Genomic DNA, 23083 nt, shown 5'->3' with positions numbered 1-23083 from the left:
ACCATCCATCCAAATCCCTAACCACAAAAATTCAAATTCCAAAAGTTTAATCCCAAAACTTACAAAATTAATTCAAATAATGTCACACACACACGTACCTTAATGCACGCCAAGGGTAATTACGTCAATTCACGTCCCAGATATAAAAATCCCGGGACGGGCTGTGACAGGTGCGCGGGTCCGCGGGTCATTTTAAAAAAAATATTAAAATTATGTCTTTTTTATTGAGATTTAATTTTTTTTTTGTCATTTTTATTAAAATTTAAGAGTTTTTCATTAAAATTTTAAAAAAATTTATTAAATAAAATTATAGCATGATTTTTTATTAAAATAAATTTATTTCAAGTCATTTTCATGAAAGTTCTCAAAATGTTTTTGCGATATTACAATTTATACAGAGCACAACTGAAAATAAAAAATAAAAACAATTAAGTCCCTGTTGTAGGTATAATTTACTGAACAATTATGGAGGCCTTAGAGAGGGGTGCGGCAATAGAGAAGAAGAAAAGAGAGATGTGTAATTGTGAGTGTGTTCTATTCCACCCCATTGTGCCTTTATTTATAGTAGTAGGATAGGTAAAAACCTTTTCCTTTAGGATTACAACATTTAATAGGTAATCAACTCCTAATAGGAATATAAGAGATATTCCAAGATATACTAGGATTTACACAATCACATTCTTAATCTAATAGGACTGCAACACTCCGTCTTGAGTGTGTAAATACTCAAGTAAATGGCGCATCAGGTATTCAGTGATGAAGCAAGTATAGTTGATGAAGTTGTCGGCACAATGAGCTAATGCGAGTCTCAAATCAACGAAAGAATGCATAAAAAGTAAAACTCACAAAACCTTGCTATGGTAAAACCCAAGGTGGGAGAAAAACCCATAGACTAAGGAGAAAAGTGAGAAGTTGCATTAAGTCAAAACTATATGTCTTTTGGACGCAAGTAAAATAGCTCATAAGGGTATGATTAGCCCATGATGGGTGACTCGTTAAAACCTAGTTAGGTAGCAAAAACCCAGTAGGAAAAATGCTCCTAATTGTAGGGAAAAAGAGTACATTAAGATCAAGTGAGTATACTTCTGGATACTCTCCCTGAGTTTGACATAACTTCCAAATGAGAACTACAAGCATTGCATATGAATAGTTAGGCATACCAATTCCTCGAACAAGCTTCTGGAAGGTTGACTTTAGCAGTGACGTCGTGTAGAGGTTGGCAAGGTTGTCTAGGATTGGCTTGCATGACTTCAATCTCCTGATGCTTTACTGATGTAGATGTGGACGCAATATTTCTTGGTGTTGACTTCGTTGATGTATCATGGCTTGGTCGGGTTGATACATGCGGCATAATCTTCATAGATCATCTTTGGGACTCAACGATGGATGAAAACACAGCAAGTACTTCGAATTTGCTCAACAAGAACTCCTAACCATGTCTCACTTGTGGCATAGTGAAGTAAGGTGAGTCTTGGAACAATTCGAAGATTTCGCAACTAAGGTCATATCATGGACCTCCAAGATATTGTGATATCCCTAATGGTAAAAACATAACCATTTGGGGATTTTGCCTTGTGCGGTTTTGATAAGTAACCTGCGTCAGCATAACAAATAAGGCAATCATCATTTTGAGGATCAAGGGGGTTGGATCAGCTAAGATGCATTGGGATTTGGCCATGTAGTACCTTCAAGCTACGTCTTTAATACCAATTTAGTGGTTACATGTAGGCGCGGTGCTGCATCTTTACCAAGATCAACAGCGAATGAGATGTCTTGTCTAAATACAATGAGCTAAGTACAACGAAGCGCAAAGTTGAACTTAGATGTGGAATTTCGGATTCCATAACCTCTTCAAGGGTCTCATTTGCATATAACATATGGACGATCATAGATATACTCAAGGGTAACACATTCGGGGTGTAGTTCGACTGGTAAACCAAAATATCGTCAAAACAATGCTTCAACTTTAGGTCAAGGCATAAACGAGTTTTCCCAAGATCCTTCATCTCAAATTCCATCTTCAAGTGCGAGGCAGTTTTCTCAAGCTCTTCCGGAGTCTTAGTGAGATTTGTGTCAACGACATAAACTGTAACTCTAGCAATTTGGAAGAAGACTTCATAGTTTAACACGCAAGGGCATAATTCATATCCCTAACTGATCAAATAATCACTTAAACGGGTATACCACATCAGTTGGATTGTAAATGAACGCCTCAAACAAGTTAAAAGGGTGTTCCGTGGTTTTGGAACTATTTGAACCAATCCATGTAATTCTTCGGGAACTTACATGTAAATCTCCGTATCTATATCCTCATGGAGAAACACTAACCACATTTCATAATGTTGCTATCAGTCATATGACATTTTGAGAGAAACTTTGCACCGTAAGACGTGCATCTTATCGCACTATTTCATTCATCTCAATAACGTTTCCTTTCCTACTTGTAACATAACAGGGTTATCTTAGGTAGTGTAGGGACAACAGGTCCAATACACATTTTGGTAAGGAATTTGACCTGGATTGTAACTTTAGTTGTCCAATCAGTTCTACGTTGTCACTTAATCAACGAAACACGGTTCGATATCGTCGCTTTTCATTTATGTCGGTAGCTACCATATAAGTGAAAACATCATCGATGATAATCTCATTTCAATTCCATTTTCTCATCCAAATTAGTATACTGGACCAAGAACTTTTAAGTCTCGGGAGAAATTTGGATTAATCTCATGAGATGGAAATGATTTGAGAAGTGAATCCTACGAACCGATGATCTGTCGTGCTCCAGGCCAAGACAGATTGATTGGCTATCCGCCAGTGTACCGGACCGTCCAACAGGGGAATCCAAACCGTCCAACAAAGGTGACACACCCTCCAGGGATGTTGACTCAAAGTCCGTTAAGTACGTCTATCCTTGCAGGCATGTTTGCAGCTGGTATATGATCTCATCACTTTAGCTAGATCAGAGAAATGCGTCTGGAGCAACATTCTGAAAACTAGAATTCATCGCACTTGCTTATCACACTTGTGCGATATAGGGATCGAGATGAGACATAGTGGGCAACGTCCACGCAAATTCGCATCGTTCTACAGGAACATTGACATTCTTATCTCCCCCTAATGGTGGCAAGACTGTCTCATTAAAGTGACAACCCTCAAATGAGTGGTAAAGAGATCATATGCAAGGGCTCGAAGAGAGCTAGTGTGAAGGAGAATCATGATTGACAAAAGATACACATCCTTCTTTGAGGACCCATGGTGATACATTGCGGCGGCGTAACTTGGCACATGGAATGCACACCCAAATGCGTAAATACAAAAATCATCAGGTTCGTACCCAGTAACCAATTGTAACGTCATATAGATTGGATGGTAATGAGCCTCAATACGGACCAACATAACTGCGCACAAGGATTGCTTAGCCTTAGGTAGAAACCTAAAACTTGGTACGTTTACCAAAATTCGGGCGATCATTTAAATTGCGCTTTATGATTACTAGGCGAGGCTCTTTGGGGGTGAACATGGGAATTCGATGTTCAATTATAAACCCAAAACAACATGCAATACTTTATCGAAAAACGTTGATATAAACTCTTCGGCATTATCCGGTGTCCCAGACCTTAAGGGATAAGTAGGGTGGTGAACCCTTAATTGACCATGAGGTTTAGCAGTAATGTGTGTGGACAAACATGTGACCAGCTTGTCGATTCATCAACTAAAACCATAAGTATTTGTATGGTCCGCATTTTGGTTGGATTAGTCCATATATATTCCCTTAAATCCACTGTGAAAAATGAGTCGTTTTGTATCTTTGCTAGGGATGATTTAGAAATCAAATTTCCCAAAACGAGCGGGTTTTAGCAAAGTGTGCTTGTAGGCACAAGATCCTTACTTCGGGTAAGGAGATGCGCCGTAACATCATTGTTCGACCGAAGTGTCCCAAAAGGTCATGTCAAAACAAGTAAGCTGCTCAATCACCCAGCTTCAGGCCGGCCACATGTGGTGTGTTCCCAGTTGGGAGACAACCCATTAGTCTCAAATCAAAGCTTCAAGCTCATTTTTGAAGGTGGTGCAAAGATATTCCAATTTATTTTCTTCAGTGGTTCGTTTATGATCATTGTCATCTCGAATATCCTTAAAAACTCAACGTCAGGGATAATTTAAGGTCCCTTAAATGGTGATTCAGTACCATTCATACAACGAGGAGCGTGCCAATGCTCTTAATCAGGTTGGATAGACCTGAAGTCGTTGTTAAATATGTGATTTAGGTGTAAAGTTAGTGTGCGTTGTACGCATTCATCCAGACAACTAACTTTCCCACATTCCTACCTAATCACGTGTTTAATTGAATCGATCACATGTATTAAGAAACAGGATTCAATTAACTCATATTCGAGGACAATATCAATAAGATTATCCATAAGTAAAACATACACCAAACTTGAATCCAAGAACATGGAAAATCGTTCACAAAGTAAATGGTTTACTAAGGGGATTTGGCTAACAAGGCCATCCATGTCAAAATTCTGCTCTTTCAACGGTGTTTGGTGGAGCAAAATTAGTCTCACATATTGAATACTAGAATGGTACTTCTCAACAACATTGATAGGGGCACGAACATGTGCATAACCAATGATCTATTATATCGAGAAAATAGATTTTGCAGGGTTTGAGGTTCGTGAATATTTTTCCTTATTCTTGAAGTTTTAGGTCTTAGGTACCAAGGATCATGCTTCGGGCATAATGCCACACCTTGGCAGGCCCTGATTCTATCATATGTTGTAAAAACAAACTTGAAATTGGATTATGAGAGAATGTGCCATTCGGTGTATCCTTGTCAAAGCAGTGCATCACCATTCGGTAGGCTTTGACCGAACTGGGTCAAGCTATTCGGTAGACTCCAGCCGAACTGGGTCCATACCTTGCTTTCACGTTTGTGGTAGTAATCAGATCTGAGAATTTGGTAAACTTTTGCTATCTACACTACTGCTTTAGGGGCGAGTTAGAAACAAGGAAGGACGAGAATAGTAATCAATATTCGATCGGATTTATAAACTTCAGAATTGTACTCATTCATAGACGTAATCATGATGTGCTTCAGGCAATGTCTTTCATGATTAGACAGTCCGTATGAGCGAGCCAAAGAGCCATGGAATCCTCGATTGGGAGGTATTTCCATTTGTATTGCTTTGAGCATAAGTCTTCGAATGAAGATCATGGCGAAGGCTTATTCAGCTCTTCCATGCCATTGTTGGCTTCAATGGTTTCTCAGCTTCTTGATAGTCAAGTGGAGATTCACGTCTTGTACCTCACATAAAGTGGTTTCTCTTAGAAAACGTCCAAATAAGGAAAATCGAACTTGTGACAGTTCGACAATCCACTGAATTTGGAGGGAACAAGGTTGTGATTGGTGCTATGGGAATGAATCATCCATAAGCATCAAAGTTAGAAAATTCGAGTTCTAAGACATGGTTTTCATGAAAAACGTCGGGTTTTCATAGGTATATTTTTTTTATGAAAACTTCGGGTTTCAAAGGCACTAAATTTGAAACTACAAGTTCAATTTAGTTTATGAACGTTTAGTTCATAAAAGAGAGGTTCCTGCAAGAACACAGAATGCAATATATAACTAAGTGTAGTGGATTTGGGTTGCTTCAGGAACTCAAGTGTGAGTGCTTCGGGACTACGAAAGTATGTCAACGGTTCAAAGAAAAGAAATAAAATATTGAATTGTTAATGTCCAAAAGTGATCTTCAGGTCAATAATTTTGGATTCATTATCAGATTAATAGACTGCAGGTCACTTTTAATTAATTCAATAAATTGGGCCATACAGGGTCGATTGTAGAAGCAAAATAATATTAACATATGGGTTAAAATTATTTAGAATGCCAAAAATTAGCATTGGGTGCCGAGAGTAGGGCACCAAAAATATGGGTGCGGGCTGAAAAAAAAAACAAGCCAAAAATAGCTTTAGGCCGAGAACAAAAGGTAGCCCAGCAAAGGATTGCTGGCTGCTGTCCAAAATAGGGCCCTGCAGCTTTATGTTGCGGGTTGGGCTTCGGATCATGGTTGTAAAGCAGCCCAATTCGTTGCAGTGCAAGTTGTATGCTTGCTGCATATTGGGCCGAGGGGATGGGAAAAGCCCAGCACATGCTGGTATGTTGCTTGAAGTGTTGCGGGCCCAACAAATTTCACTAGCCTAGTCCGTGACGCTGGCTTGGTGCGGCTTGGCTTAGATGAAGCCCAGCATTGCTGGCTTCGAGTATTGGGCTAAGAAGCTTAGCAAGGCTAGCTTCTGGTAAGATGGACTGAGGCATGGATTAAGGCTGCATGCAGAATATGTGGAACCCAAACATGCGGTTCTAGCAACAGTCAAGGACCCATACAGGTCGTGCCCTTAGCCAAAAAAATTCCCATAATTTTTTTTCTCTTTTTCAAAATTTCTAGGGTTTGAAAAACCCTAATTGCTTCTAATTTCTTTCGGTTCTTTGACTCACAAATTTCACATAGCAAAAACTGCGTAATGCATGAAACAAATGTATATATATTGAAAAATATATGAACATATACAATATATATATCGGAAGGAAAATATAAACATAGGGGGGTTCATGCATCATGGGGAATGTTTTCATGCTTCAAGGTCGTTTCAAATATCTTACTTTATTTTAAGCGTACCTAATTGGCAGAAAACAACAAAAGCCTTTGAATTTGTAGAAGATCCATCTCGGAAAGCCGGAATTGCATATCCAATGCATTGTATCACGTTCAACATAGAAAAATTAAGGGTAAAAGATTGTTTACTACCCTCATGTTTCGTGATTTTCACCATTTAGTACATCAAGTTTTTTTCGTCTCAGAGTCATACCTAAAGTGTAAATTTTGGGACAGTCTCATACATCTGTTAGTCAAACTGTTAAATGTGCCGTTAATTGTGACGTGGCGCCCATGTGGACAATGACTGGGCGCCACGTGTCAGTCATGTTTTTTTTTTTCTTTTTTCTTCCTTCTTCTTTCTTCTTTCTTGCTTCTTCTTCTTCTTCTTCCTCCAACTGTAACTTTTTTTTTCTTCCTCCTTCTCCTTCTTCCTTCCTCCTTCTTCCTTCCCCTTCTTCTCCTTCTTCCTTCTTCTTCCTTCTCCCTTCTCCTTCTCCTTCTTCTTCCTCCGAATCTGGGGAAGTGTTTTTTTTTTCCCCTTCTTCCTCCTCCTTCCTCCTTCTTCCTTCTTCCTTCTTCCTTCTCCTTCCTCTTTCTTCCTTCCTCTTCTTCTTCTTCTTCCTCCGAATCTGCCCAGATTCGGTTTTTTTTTTTTCCTTCATCTCCTTCTTCCTTCCTCCTTCCTCCTTTTTCCTTCTTCATTCTTCCTTCTTCCTTCCCCTTCTTCTCCTTCTTCCTTCTTCTTCCTCCGAATCTGGGGAAGATGAAGGTTTTTTTTTTTTTTTTTTTTTTTGAGGAAGATGAAGAAGAAGGAAGAAGGAAGAAGGAGAAGAAGAAGGAAGAAGAAGGAGGAAGAAGAAGAAAGAAGAAAAAAAAAGTTGAAGTTGGAGGAAAAAGAAAAAGAAGAAGAAGAAAGAAGAAAAAAGAAGAAGAAGAAAAAAAAGCCGAATCTGGGCAGATTCGGAGGAAGAAGAAGAAGAAGAAGAAGAAGAAGAAGAAGAAGAAGAAGAAGAGGAAGGAAGAATGAGGAAGGAGAAAGAAGAAGGAGGAATGAGGAGAAAAAAAAAAAATTCCCCAGATTTGGAGGAAGGAGAAGAAGGGGAAGGAAGAAGGAGGAAGAAGAAGAAAGAAGAAGAAAAAAAAAAAACCCGCACCTGAGCAGATTTGGAAGAAGAAGAAGGAAGAAGGAAGGATGAAGGAGAAGGAAGAAGGAGAAAGAAGAAAAAAAAAAAAAAACTTCCCCAGATTCGGAGGAAGAAGAATGAGAGGGAGAAGGGAGAAGGGAGAAGGAAGAAGAAGGGAGAAGGAAGAAGGAAGAAGAAGGAAGAAGGAGAAGAAGAGGAAGGAAGAAGAAGGAGGAAGGAGAAGGAGGAAGGAAGAAGGAGAAGGAGGAAGGAAAAAAAAGTTGCAGGAGGAAGAAGAAGAAGAAAGAAGAAGGGAGAAGGAAGAAGGAAGAAGAAGGAAGAAGGAGAAGAAGGGGAAGGAAGAAGAAGGAGGAAGGAGAAGGAGGAAGGAAGAAGGAGAAGGAGGAATGAAAAAAAAAAGTTGCAGGAGGAAGAAGAAGAAGAAAGAAGAAGGGAGAAGGAAGAAGAAGGAAGAAGGAGAAGAAGGGGAAGGAAGAAGAAGGAGGAAGGAGAAGGAGAATGAGGGAAGGAAAAAAAAAAGTTGCAGAAGGAAGAAGAAGAAGAAAGAAGAAGGGAGAAGGAAGAATGAAGAAGAAGGAAGAAGAAGAAGAAGGGGAAGGAAGAAGAAGGAGGAAGGAGAAGGAGGAAGGAATAAGGAGAAGGAGGAAGGAAAAAAAAAGTTGCAGGAGGAAGAAGAAGAAAGAAGAAGGGAGAAGGAAGAAGGAAGAAGAAGGAAGAAGGAGAAGAAGGGGAAGGAAGAAGAAGGAGGAAGGAAGAAGGAGAAGGAGGAAGGAAAAAAAAAGTTGCAGGAGGAAGAAGAAGAAGAAAGAAGAAGGGAGAAGGAAGAAGGAAGAAGAAGGAAGAAGGAGAAGAATGGGAAGGAAGAAGAAGGAGGAAGGAGAAGGAGGAAGGAAGAAGAAGAAGAAGAAGAAGAAGAAGAAGAAGAAGAAGAAGAAGAAGAAGAAGAAGAAGAAGAAGAAGAAGAAGAAGAAGAAGAAGAAGAAGAAGAAGACGTGGCTGACACGTGGCACCCGGTCATTGTCCACATGGGCGTCACGTCACAATTAACGGCACATTTAACAGTTTGACTAACGGATGTATGAGACTGTCCCAAAATTTACACTTTAAGTATGACTCTGAGACGAAAAAAACTTGATATACTAAATGTTGAAAACCATGAAACATGAGGGTAGTAAACAGTCTTTTACCCAAAAATTAAATTGAATCAATAACATGTAGATCAATTCAATAAAATAATTAATTAATCATAAGTAGAATGATTAAAACATAATACTCCCCTGATTAAAGAATAAATTTTCTTGTTAACGCAGTGTCAAGAGCGTGCTGATAATGTGTTGTAGGCATAATTTACTAAACAATTATGAAGGCCTTAGAGAGTGGGGTGCGGCAATAGAGAAGAAGAAGAGGGATATGTGTAATTGTGGGTGTGTTCTATTCCACCCCATTGTGCCTTTATTTATAGTAGTAGAATAGGTAAAAACCTTTCCCCTTAGGATTACAACATTTAATAGATAATCAACTCCTAATAAGAATATAAGAGATATTCCAAGATATATTAGGATTTACACAATCATATTCCTAATCTAATAGGACTGCAACAGTTCCTACTTTTTAGAGCCTTTAATTCACTTTCGCACATGACTCTCAAAATTTCAGGATTCGGTCATGATAAAGAAAGGAATGAGAATAGAAAAGAAGAGAATCCTTGCATAAAAAAAAAAAAAAGCCCTGCTTCTCGCACAAAGGATACGTGTCATCAGATTAAGAGCTGAAACTCTGCAATCCACCTCCGTCTCCGCTATCACCTCCTCTCTCCTCCTTCCTTCTTCTTTTGAAGACATAACCGCTAATGTTAGCTTCTTCCAGGCCCCTCTTCAGGTAACGTCTAACACTCTGTTTGCCTCCTGCCCTTAATTCATTCACCTATCTACAAAAACCGGTCAACTTTTCAGTTGCTGAATGCTCCGGCGCCAAACTGCGCCTGATTAATTTGTCAAAATAAACAACTTTTAATTTTTTTTAGCAGAATAATTCATATTTATTAAACTATTCGTTCTGAGGAGAGTTAAAGAAATGACATTTTGATCTTATTTTTGCAGAGTGGATCGGTTTCTGAAATTTACAACTGCATATGATGCACTGAAGCCAGTAAATTGCTTCCTAGTTAGTTTTCCTTTCTTAATTGTCAATTAATTAGGTTTAACATTTATTCTGCATATAAAATTGTGTATTTTGGTATTTAATTATGCCTTAATGTTGTATTATGGCCATGGTAATATATATATACACACACACACACACACTCATTTTTTGCATACTGCATAGTGATCCTTACTGTACTTGTGGATTTTCAGAAAAAGATTTCCTTCGGCTGCTCGACGGATAAGCGATTATTTCATTGGAAAGAGAAACTAATGGAGTAATTTTGGATTTTTTTTTTCTCCCAAAAATTGTAGCCTCTGAAAATTGATTAATAAAAAACTATGCTATGTTAGTATGCGTTTTTCGCCCACCTCACCGAGGAGGGAAAAAACGAATTGATTTCGTGTGAAACTGAGTTTGCAATTGAGTTCAGAGTGTAGGTGAAGGTGGTTGTTACGTCAGTTGTGATGCTTTCTGGATTTACCATTGGATTGAATTTTTTGACTCAAACTTGTTGACAGGGACACTGTGAGTATCGCGGTTTGAGTTACAATATCGAAATGAGTGGTAGAAAAGATAAGCAAACTGTCGGGGACCGTAACAAAAAGCTCAGAACAACTAATGCTGTGTGGAGACCAGTCAGTACTCAAGCTAGTTCCAATGAAGGTGGGTTACGTTTTATTAATTATCATCCAGCAGCCTAGACTATACGAAACCAATTACTTTTTGCATTGATTCTAATTCTTATACTGATTGCAGTATAATTTTTGTTAGTCTTTTTAATAATATTGAGACATACAGAAACATGCAGTTATATTTACCATTTTGTATAATGATCTAGAAATTGTTGGTAGGCCATTCTGAACTTTGATTGGGTTGGAAAAGAAAAAACTATTTCTGTGAAAACAGGTTATCGGCATGGTATTGGTTGCCATCCAGATTTCTTACAGATTGTTTGATGTGGATTTGCAGAATGCTCTGTGAAGGAGGTCACAGAAAAGCTGGAATCTGAAACTCAAGTGCAAGAAGTGCACGAATGCACTTCTACGAGAATTTCAAGTTTGGAGAATGTCATAGAGGTGGCTGCAACTAACCTCGATGCTGGTTCCAGTGCATCACAAGATACTGGAGAAGATAAAGTCTTTGGAGGAGAGCAAGTGGTTTCTACTGAAAAGCATTCAATTTCAGTTGAGGCACGATTTTTTTAAAATCCTGTATTTTTGGTTTGGGCTTAATTCTACCATATAAAAGATTTTTAAGATCTTTCTTGCTTGCACCTTTCATGCTACTATGATATATATTTCCTTTCCCTTTTTCCCTTGTTCTTGGGATAGGAGGGGTTATGGGAAGAGTTTAGGGACCAAAGAAGCTGAGTGAATGTGGAATAGAAACAAAATAACATGTACTATCATCTTATGGTAGGAATTTTGTAGGATTGTTGCAGATCTAGTGGCGGTATTGTTAACTGCATATTGTACTTCAAAGGCATTTCTCATAATGCTTTTCTTACATGCCCTTCTGTTCCCTTTAAGTTCCTACATTTCACCTTTTTATTGCTTTGGTGACACTTATTCTGTTTATTTTGCACTCACACTCTTCTTTGATAAGCAGGTTGGTGCTTCTTTGTTTCGCTTTGTCAGAGGAAAATGGTACACAATTCAACATATAAATATTTTTAAAAGTATGTAGGATTACTTTCTTGTGTATTGTAACTATTATTATGTTTTTGGTGCGTCAGGGGATTGACACAGAAACAGATTGAGGACGAGATGGGAGTTAAAATTAGAATCCCTTTGTCAAGGGAGGAGGATTCACTAAGTAAGTTACTATGTTTTCACCCTTTAAGGTTAATAAAATTGAGTTTATGTTAAAATAAAAATAAAAAATTGCTCAGGTCTCTAGGTCAAGTTTTACATAATTGTGGCAGGAGGAAATTTCAACCAAGTTTATATAATATGATGTTCCTATATGAGGATTTCAGACAGTCTGGGAACTGTGAAGTTGGTTTAACTGTTGTTACCTGTCACAGCTATTGAAGGCAATTCAGTTGAAAGTATATCTAGAGCTTCTGAGAAGATAAAATCTATAGTTGACCAGGTCAGTTTGCCTATCAATATGGTTTTGCAGAAGATACGGTGGTTGTTATCTTATATTGTTACTCTATCAGTAATTTTTTTTGGTCCATTATTTAAGGGCTTAACCCGACACTATTTGAAACTTATTCCCGTTCATCTATATGCACTATTTATTTCTCATCATTACTCTTCCTTTTGCTGCTGAGAGCATACTGTTAAGCATATAACAAACTTTTTTCTTTCCTGCTGAAACACACAGGCAGTTAAAAGCTCAAATCTCGATTATTCTCACTTCATTTCACTTCCATTGGCAATACATCCTGAATTAGTTGATAAGCTCGTCAACTTTCAGAACTCAATCCTGGGAATTAGTGATTCTGGTGTAGATGATAATCTGGATAGTAATTCAAATGAAGAGAATTCTGAGAGTGAAGGTGAAGACCAAAGACCCGATGTCGCAGTTGAACTTAAAGTTGAAGGTGACCGTCAACATGTTAAAGTGAATCTAACCAACATACCTCTTGTCAGTTATGCGCTTCAATCATCAAAGGCGGCTACCCTATCTGGTATGAAAGTAATCATTATGAATGGAAAATTTCAAAATAATCATGATTTACAAGACTTTAGGAGTTAAACGGTTTTGAATAAAATGATAGTGATGTTAACCAGTTTCCATTTTCCTTTCATGAAGCTGATGATTGGGTCATTGTTAATTGTTAGTTGATTGCTCTATTTTCTTTCGTGTGTATTTTCCTTTTTTTGATCTAGTTTAAACTTACTGAAAATGATGTCCTTGTAGTTCGTAAACAAGTTATCTATTTTCCTCTTTTTAGTCTGTCAAAAATCTTATTGAGTTATGTCCACTTGACAGACTTGGGGATTGAAAAGTCAATATTCATTAAACCAAAAACGTTTCACTTAACTGTGCTTATGCTGAAGTTGTGGAACAAGGACCGAGTTCATGCTGCTACTGAGGTTTTGCAGGTAAGTGTAACCGAATCAAATAATAATAAGCTGATTGAAGGCTACTTGACATGAAATGTTTTGTTTTTCTTTTCATCCAGAGAATCTCTTCAAAAGTGATTGAAGCCTTAGATAATCGCCCTGTCTCCATAAGACTGAAGGGACTGGTATAATTTTTTCTTCAGAATCTTTACTAAACCAAATAGCGTGTTAGCTAGTGGTGTGGAACAAGGTGCCCATGTGGTTAAGTTGTTAAATCAGACATGTTTTGGTGAGGTTTAAATTATATTCTTGTTAGTTCATACCTCTGACTACTATTAAAAGAATGTCAGCAAGCAATCTTTGCAGTGTCTCAGATGTTTTCATTTTCTATGTTGCTGACTAACCAAACTAGATTCATCTTGAGTAGTACCTTTACCAAAAGTAGCAGTTTCCACAGAATGAATATTATTGATCTTTGCAAGAAAATTCAAACATGTAGGGGATAAAATTCCTGGTTTGAGGCGTGTTTTATTTTTTTCTGTTAAAGAAAAAGTCTCTTTGATCCCTTTTATTGTCTGAAAGTGTAATGGAATCCATCATGCACCAGGTTTTTTTTTTTGGTTTTATCTTTTTTCGTTCTTTTTGCTTGTGTGACCTTTGGATCTTATATTTCATTGTTAAAAAGTTCTTCTCAATTCTGATTTCTGTGCTATTTAAGACTTGAGGTGCACGAATGAGACTGAATACTTCTTGCGCTTTCAGAATTGTATGAGAGGTTCTTTGGCCAAAGCTGGTGTTGTCTATGCTCCAGTTGAAGAAATTGGCAGTGAGGGACGACTTCTGCGTGCCTGTCGTATCCTAGTTTTCTGAGCATTCATTATATTTTATTTTAGTGTTTGGTATACCTGGAATCAATAAAGAACAAGAAAAAAAATTCTGGTCTAGGTTTTAGTTGTTTATATGAATTTGATGCCCATTTTAAGTTTCTTTAGCTAGCTTTTCATAGAAGTCATCATCGATGCATATATTGAAGCCGGGCTTGTTTTAGAGAAAGATGCTAAACAGAAATTAAAGGTATTTTTTACGATCTTTAACTTTATTTGCACTCTGACTTTTGATGTTTTACTTATATCTCACTCTAAGAGTCACTTCGGGATTCTTGTTTTTATGATTGCAGTTGCATGCAACCGTGATGAATGCAAGGCACAGCAAAAGGTTAAAAGTTTCTTTGACTATGGTGCTTATTAGGTCTTCCCGGTGTTGGGGATCCGGAAGCGTTTGTTCGTTAAAGTTTCTTTTACCTGTGGCTGATATATGAAATTGTAATACGCAGGAAGAAGGGAACGAGAAAGGTTAATTCCTTTGATGCGCGTGGCATTTTCAAGCAATATGGATCGGAGGAATGGGGAGAGTATCTTATCCGAGAAGCTCATCTTTCACAGAGGTTTGTGTTTGATGACAAAGGATATTACCATTGTTGTGCCTCTATGCCTTTTCCTGAAATATGCAAGTAGACCGCTTCACTGACACTCAAAATGTTTGTTATCTTCCCTTGAGTAGGAAACAATCTGTAACATAGGAATTACGTTTCAGAATAAATTCGATCTTGATTTACTAGGTTTTAGACTGCAGCTGCATCATACTTCACCAACACAAGTAGGTTAGTTCTTTTGGGAGCAGAAATTTGGTTTGTCTTTAAAGGTCGATGGGGACCTCTAAGAGGAATGTAAGCTCAACATTAACACATGCCACCTGATGGAATGAATACTTCAAACCCGAACCATGTATATGTTTAGAACCTACTCCTCATACCTACCGGATTTTGCAGTAATAGTTCGACCCTCGTATTTCCCCTTTGAACCGAAAAACAAAAGAGAAAAGAAAAACGGCACCGGACATCAAGTTGTAGCGCCTGAACAGAAAACCCCTAGTATCCTTAAATATTGACAACCAAGGCTGCAACCTGGACTAATTTTCCCCACATCATATGGTTTACTTTGCATATGCTCACAATTGCGCTTGCAAGGCGTACCCCACTGTTTTTTTCTTTGAATAAAAATCCATGTAAATCAGCCAAAATCCATATAGAGTTGCAAAGTTTATTATAAATTTTTGAAATCTTTCATTGGAAGAAAATCCATTAAAATCTTCTAAAATCCATTAAAATCTTCTAAAATCTTCCAGATTGGTTTTTGTTGGGGGGCCAAAGTGTTTAAACGTGTTTCTGAGCTGGTAGCCATAATTCAACAAATACGCAGGTGTGGTGTGGTTCAAGAAACAGCTGACTGGAAAGGTGATTTCAGTACTATATTTTTGATTAGGCAGGGGACCTATGACAAGGATATTTCTTTTAGTGGGACAATAGCTCTGAAAAGGCGGATTTTTTTCTTATCTTTTTTATTAATTTCGGGCAAAATACGATCGGGAGGGCTAATTAAACCCCTGAGCTGAGTTGCATTTGTCACAAAATTGGGGTTTCTTTAGAAGAAAAATAACTTGTCATCTATGATGCACGGATACTTCACTTTGGTTGCGCATCTCATACTTTTCGGATATGATACCTGTAAGATATTCTTGGATATTCGTCGGATATGTATCATGGTCAATGGATAAACTTTGACTCAATGGATACATGTACATGCTTTTAGGATACTTTTACACTTTCAAATAAGAAAATAAAAGAAAAAATTTACTAAGAGACAGAACTTTAATTGATATCTAATAAATATGAAGAGCTAACCCTCTAATTGAAACTATGAATACAACTCTCACACTTCTTCTACATATATTACAGAGAATTAGATTTCCAACTTTTTTTCTCTAACAAATTAAATGAACTTGAATTTGGATGATGAAATCGAATTCTTGTGTTATCAAAATATGTTCTAAATGTTGCAGTCATATTTAGAATAGGAATGTGATTGTTTAAATCCTAGTGTATCTAGGGATATCTTTGAATATTCATTTTAGTAGTTAATATCCTATTAGAGTTGTAATCCTAAAAGGGTAAGGATTTAACTTATCCTACTACTATAAATAAAGGCACAATGGGTTGATACAACACACACCTCACAATTAAATCTTTCTCTTCTCTCTCTCACTACCGATGACCTCCCTCTCTCTATTCCCTTAGAATAGCTCAGTTAAATAGTCCTACAACACATTATCAGCACGCTCTTGCCAGAAGCTAAGGAATTGAAGGATCGTAGGAAGAGGCCTGAAGCTCAGCCGCGTGGAGCATATCATAGAATGGTGTCATTTTGACACCTTGGACCTCACGGCAGCAGCCCTTTAGGCTTTGCTGCACTGACCCAGACACCCTAGGCCTTCGGGTTAATAGGCTTCACGGCCTTGAAGTCCCTTAGCCCAACCAAGAAAGCCGCGAGTCCTTGGCCCAACTCCAGCAGTCTAGTACTATTGGGCTTACTTTTGCCCCATGACTTAGCTTGCCTGCAACAGCCTATAACTAACTGGGCTTTGCCCCAACATTCAGCCCATTTGCCCCCAGCTTTTGCTATTAGGCTTAAACTGCCCTGACCCAAAAACATGAAACCTAGCTTCGGTTGGGCTTCCTCGGACCAACCCAAGGCTAACTTTCACTAGGCCTGCACCTATGTCCAATTCATTGCCCAAAGCCAGCAGCCTTGGCTGCTGGGCTTCCCAGACCACTCGACCCAAGGCCTGCAGCCTTTATAGAGGCCCAATCAGCCTGCACCCGAACTGCAAGGCCCACTTTTTTTTTGACCCGTATGTCATTATTTTGCTTCAACGAGATCTTGTTTGGTCTCAATCTATTGAATTAATTAAAAGTGATATGTAGTCAATTTATCTTATAATTAATACTAAACTATTGACCTAAAGATCACTTTTTGACATTAACGATTCAATAATTTATTTTTATACTTTGAACCGTTGACATCCTTTCGTAGCTCTGAACCTCTCACACTTGAGTTCCCGAAGCAACTCAAATCCACTACACTTAAATTAACATATTGCATTATGTGTTCTTGTAGGAACCTCTCCTTTATGAACTAATCGTTCATAAAACTAAATTGAACCTATAGTTTCATATTTAGTGCCTTTGAAACCTGAAGTTTTCATTCAAAACTTACCACATGAAACTCAAAGTTTTCATGCATAAATTAAACCAATACATGTATATAGAACCTGAATGTTCTATGATATATGTCTATGGATCACCATATGACTAACCACGTTTTTGTTGTACCCTTTGTTTTAGGGACATGTCGAACTTGAACAAGCTCGATTTCACTACTCTGGAAGTATCTGGAAGAAACTACCTGAAGTGGGTTCAAGACGTGAAGCTTCATCTTACTGCAAAGGGTATTAGAGCCACCATCGAGGCACCTATCGTCGACAAACAAGTCGATGAAGCTTAGAAAGCTAATGCAATGATCTTTATTCGAAGACATATATATGATGCACTGCAGACCAAATACCTTGCTGAAGAAGACCCATGCACCCTCTAGCTTGCCCTGGCTGACCGTTTCGATCACCATAAAGACATCTACTTGCCTGAAGCAAGACACGACTGACATCATCGCTTCCAAGACTTTAAGTCCATGAATGAATACAACTCTGAAGTTTGTAGAATCCGATCACTTCTGAAGTTCTGTAAAGTGGAACTAACCGAATTAGATCTCCTGGAAAAGACCTATTCGACCTTCCATGCCACCAATATTGTCCTATAGCAACAATATAAGGCACATAAATTCACCAAATTTTTGGATTTGATTATATTTTATTTCTCACTGAAAAACAAAACCAGCTTTTGATGAAGAATTATCAAGCTCGACCCACTTGCTCGAACGTCGCACCTGAAGTGCATGCAACCAATTCTAGCAGCCACAAACGACGCAAAAATCGTCGTGACCGTGGAAATAGGCGACAAGCCCAACTAGGACCCAAGGTCAATAGATTCAAGGCCCACCTAAGGGAGGAAATTTGACCCAACAGGGCCAACCCCTTGCCCCTAAGGCCCCAAACTTCAAGAACAAGGGAAAAACCACCGTTTAATTGCCTTCCACTAAAATGGACATGTGCTACCGCTATGGATCAAATGATCATTGGTCACGCGTATGCCGAACTACCTTTGAGGTCGTTGCCAAGTATCATTGCCGTCGTGAGTCTAACTTTGCACATGTGGAACGTCTGGAAGATGTTATTACATCCATGGAGATATCAGATTTTTAGGAGGCATCAACTGAAGGAAATTTTGTGAAAAACATGTTTATTTGAGCAACATCTATAGCATGCAATTAACAATTAAAGGCGGAATCATGCTTGTATGCACTCAAAACAAAACATTACTCATGAAATTCAAAGCCTAGTAGAAGGGTGAACCAAGACTCCACTCAAGAACAAAGTGAGTTGAGAAATCTTATACCTTTGTTGATTCCTCTTTGCATAAGCAAAGGCTAATCACCCAAGGAGAGGGCCTTCATTCCTTGCTTCTGAGATCCATGGATTTCTTGGATGAAGATGATTGAAAGGATTCTCCAAGTTCCCAAAGTTGAGAACCTCTAATTTTTCCACACCAAGGAGAGACTCGAAGAAGAGATGAGTGACCTTGGAGGAGAGAAGATTGCTAGCTAATCTCCTCCAAGGGGGCTAGCCTCCTAGAGAGAAAGGGAGAGACATTGTGTTCTCATCATTTCTCCAAAAGAAACCCTAATGAAGAAAAGGCTATACAGTCGCATTTATACTTACCTTCATTGGAGTGGCAAACTTGTAATAAGTCCAAAACCCACTCCTTTATCAAAATGGCCGGCCATAGGGTTTTATTGGGCTATTTGGGCCTTTGAGAATTATTAGTCATTAAGTTGTCATACAACTTAAGTCAATGGGCTTAACGTTCGAAGCCCATTGGGCCTTGAGGCCCAAAACTAACCCGAGGTCTTTAACGAACTTTATTCGTTTGATTAATTAACATATTAATTAATCCTTGCCATAAATAATTAAACCATTTAATTATCCTTACTCATCTCCATTGTTTCTTCAATCTCTACCTTACACGGTGTACGATCCATTAGGTTCCTTTTAGCGAGGCAGTGGGCGATTAGAACTCTTTCAAATCGATTGTGAATTGAAACTTACTTTCAATTCTCCCTTTAGTGATTATACATGTTTAGGGCTTCCACAAACCATGAGTGACACCTAGCAGTATGTCATGGTTACCCAAGCTAATCAGAAGAGGTGGAGAACCTATTCAGTTTAGGATTACAATGCAATACGGTCTTTTTCTAATACAATACTCTTGACCACATTGTTTGGTTTGATAGTTTATTCATGTCTACTATCCAATATGATTCTCTTACTTATATGATTACCTTGAATGTGATTTGGAACGATTTCCTAAATCTCATTCATACTCTGGCTAGAGATTCTTAATCATATCATAGAGTATTCCCTCTCAAACGGTTTAAAGGTTAGAGATCCCTTGTTGTGCTTTTAGTTGTCCCCATGGCTAAGTGGCTTAACCCCAACTATGTCGTGGACACCCTCTGACGGAGTGACTTTGACATAGTGACATAGTCAAAGATCAAGGACCTAACCACAAGACAACTATGATGCCTCAGGTCAAAAGACTACTTTGCATTATCCCAACCATGAGTTCTCATGTGACATGAGTATGAGAACTCATTGTTGATCGTGTTCAGTGGACTCATTCTCTATTGAGCACCTAAATGCTTGTCTTGGTGTCAGTCACACCAATGACTCGAGACCAGTCACTCTCCCTAAGAGAAGACATAGCACGTACTGATCTTAACGGACTGTCAATGTCCAATTGGCAATCCTATGATCAGGAACGTTTAGGATATGTATACGAAAGAGAATGGTCTCATGAATATAACTTCTTTAGATCGCATTCTCCCAATTACATATTCCTTGGACTTATCGTTTAAGCTTATAACATTTATATGAGACGGCTTCAAACAATAATCTTTGCTCTTTATATTAAACTATATTAGTTTAACATGTGAAATGTCCGTAAAGTATCATCATATGATTGGTTTTAGGGCACATTTCCAACATCAACTCCTATGGATGAATAAATTTTAGACATGTTTTTAGGGTGTTTTATCCCTAGTGGCCGAACCCACTGGGAGTGGTGGAAACAACCTGCTTTTTTTTTTTTTTTTTTTTTTTTTTCTAGGTTTATGGTTTAATTTTGGACAATTTTTCTAAGTCTTTGGAATAATTTGTTTGGTTTGAGTTTGTTTTGAACTATGGATTGTTATTTCATGGATATTTTTTTCTCGAATTGATTAATTGAATGAATGGATTTATATTTATGCATGTGACCAATTCAATCAATTTATTTCTAGGTATATGTCTAGTGGGGAAGTTAGTTGTCTGGCTGATAGTACTACCACACACACCATATTGCATTAGCAACACTATTTTACTAACTTTGTACCTAAGAAAGCACATTTGACAACTCTCCCAGGCTCATCCAACTTGATTGAAAGATACGGAAAGGCCCGTATCATGTTGTCCAATGGTACTATCTTAACCATTAAAGGTGCCTTATATTCTCCACGTTCCTGAAGAACGTTGCTGAGTTTTAGAGATATTCGAGATAATCAATATCATATTGAAACCATTGAAGATAATGGTTTTGAATTTCTTTGTATCACTTCGTACGAATATGGCCAAAAATGTATTGACGAGAAGTTGGAACGTTTCCCGAGTGGGTTGTACATCACAACCACTCGCGGCATAGAAGCTTACCATGTGGCCGTCCTTGTGCCTAAATTCCGGAGCACTTTGCTGCTTTGGCATGACCAAATGGGACATCCCGAACGTGACATGATGCGCTGTATCCTTAACTCATCATATGCCATCATTTACCTCCCTACTTTGGATTCCCGACATGCAAAGCATGTTCTTTGGAGAAGTTAGATACTCAACCCTCAATTACAAAGATTATTCATGACCCTTCTAAGTTTCTTTAGAGGATTCAAGGGGATATTTGTAGACCTATCCAACCAACATACAAACTATTTAGATACTTTATGGTGTTGATTGATGCATCGACATGATGGTCACATGTTCACAATGTTGCATTTGCGAGACTCCTAGCACAAATTTTTAAGCTAAGGGCACCCTGATTATTCGATCAAGTTGATTCAACTAGATAACATTGGAGAGTTTACGTCACAAACTTTTGACGATTATTTCATGTCACTAAGGATTGAAGTGGAACATCATGTACCTTATGTTCACACCCAAAACGGCATGGCAAAAGCTTTCATAAAGCCCCTTCAATTGATAGCTTGAACTTTGGTTATGTGACCCAAATTGTTGGTATCTGCCTGAGGCTATGCAATATTACACACAGCTATGCTAGTCCGCCTGAGGCCCACCGCTACCCAACCTCATTCACTGTTACAGTTGGTTACTGGATACAAGCCTAACGTCTCACATTTATGTGTGTTTGGGTGCGCCGTTTATGTGCTAATAGCGCCGTCACTACGTACCAAAATGGGTCCTCAGAGAAAAATGGGAATCTATGTTGGTTATGATTCGCCATCAATATTTTTCAATTTAGAACACTTGAGAGGAGATCTCTTTACCACACGTTTTGCGAATTGTCACTTTGATGAGACAATCTTCCCGTCGTTAGGGGGAAATAAGCATGCTAATGTTCCTGGAGAATGCCACGAATTGTCGTGGTATGCTCCCACTATGGCTCATTTAGATACCTGCATTGCCCAGTCTGAAATTGAGGTGCGACAAATTATAGATCTTCAGAGCATTGCTCAGAGCATGTCGGGTGCTTTTACTGATCTAGCTAAGGTGACAAGATCACATATACCTGCTGCAAATGCACATGTAAGGATAGATGTACCCCATGTATGTCATAACACTGCCTGGGAAGGCCGGACCTTCCCCGAAGATGAGGAGGCCTCATCTTTCACTCGGCTCGGTACGTTGGCGGTTAGCCAACCATCTGCTCCAACCCTGAAGCATGGCATACCCCTTAGTTCAAAGGATTCACAACCCCGGAAAAGGAAATCAGTAGCAACTAGTGACCCTAGTTTGAATCCAACCATCGCTCACTCATCCGTTCCAATGCATGAGGTTATTCTAGATTACGGTAATGTCTTAGACAAGACAAGCCGATCTCTCGAGAATTGTGAGATTTCAGTCCACTACGCAGTATTGGATGATGTTTGGAATTGGAATGAGATGATCGTCGACAATGCATTTGTGTACACAATAGCTAATGACATCATGCTTAGCGATGACACTGAACCATGTTCCATGGATGAATGCCAACGTAGAACAGATTGGTCAAACGGGAAACAAGCAATCCAGGTTGAACTCGATTTGCTTGCAAAACGTAAGGTGTTTGGACCTATAGCTCCTACTCCACCATATGTGAAGCCTGTGGGCTATAAGTGGGTTTTCGTGAGGAAACATAATGAGAAGAATGAAATAGTGCGATACAAAGCACGCCTCATAGCACAAGGCTTCTCTCAGCGCCCTAGGATTGATTACGAGGAGACGTATTCCCCTGTAATGAACGTCATAATGTTCCGTTACTTAATCAGTTTGGTAGTTTCTGAAAAACTGAATATGCAGCTTATGGACGTGGTAACCGTTTATCTCTATGGGGATCTAGATACGAAAATCTACATGAAAGTTCCATAAGGACTTCCATTGACAAGTTCAAATAGTTCTAGACCACGAAACACTATCTCTATTAGATTGAGGATATCTCTTTACAGATTGAAACAATTTGGGCAGATGTGGTATAACCGTCTGAGTGAATATTTGACAAGTCATGGTTGTGTGAAATACGAATTATGCCCATGCGTGTTCATAAAGAAGTCATATTTCGGATTTACGATTGTTGCAGTTTATGTCGACGACATGAACCTCATTGGAACTCTTGCAGAGCTTGAGGAAATTGCCGCTTACTTGAAATAGGAATTTGAGATGAAAGATCTTGGGAAAACTCGATACCGTCTCAGCTTGGAGATCAAGCATTGTACGGATGGAATCCTAGTACATCAATCGAACTACAACCAAAAGGTGTTGCGACATTTCAATGAGGATAAAGCGAAGCGTCGAGTACACCTATGGTTGT

General features: G+C 38.6%; 1 protein-coding gene across 16 annotated transcripts; it reads left to right on the top strand.

Annotated features, from left to right (window-relative positions):
• Positions 1-9498: 9498 nt before the first annotated feature.
• On the top strand, positions 9499-17705 carry LOC103432209 (uncharacterized). Of its 16 annotated transcripts, none has more exons than XM_070816560.1 (16): positions 9611-9679; positions 9901-9964; positions 10156-10220; positions 10465-10609; positions 10916-11136; positions 11555-11592; positions 11682-11761; positions 11973-12040; positions 12278-12584; positions 12890-13002; positions 13083-13148; positions 13726-13816; positions 13970-14037; positions 14141-14178; positions 14297-14407; positions 15222-15668. In XM_070816560.1, the coding sequence occupies exons 4-16, from the start codon at positions 10504-10506 to the stop codon at positions 15412-15414; spliced, it is 1500 nt and encodes a 499-aa protein (XP_070672661.1). In that variant the 5' UTR covers positions 9611-9679; positions 9901-9964; positions 10156-10220; positions 10465-10503; the 3' UTR covers positions 15415-15668. The 16 variants fall into 16 exon arrangements, with proteins under 16 accessions (XP_028953017.1, XP_070672657.1, XP_028953018.2 ...); XM_070816561.1 differs by having other exon boundaries at positions 9627-9679; positions 9901-9949; XM_029097184.2 differs by lacking the exons at positions 10156-10220; positions 15222-15668 and adding an exon at positions 17204-17705 and having other exon boundaries at positions 9499-9679.
• Positions 17706-23083: the final 5378 nt, after the last annotated feature.

This window comes from Malus domestica, chromosome 17 (genome assembly GCF_042453785.1).
Source record: "Malus domestica chromosome 17, GDT2T_hap1".
Lineage (NCBI taxonomy): Eukaryota > Viridiplantae > Streptophyta > Magnoliopsida > Rosales > Rosaceae > Malus > Malus domestica.
This window is presented reverse-complemented; position numbering and strand designations above follow the sequence as displayed.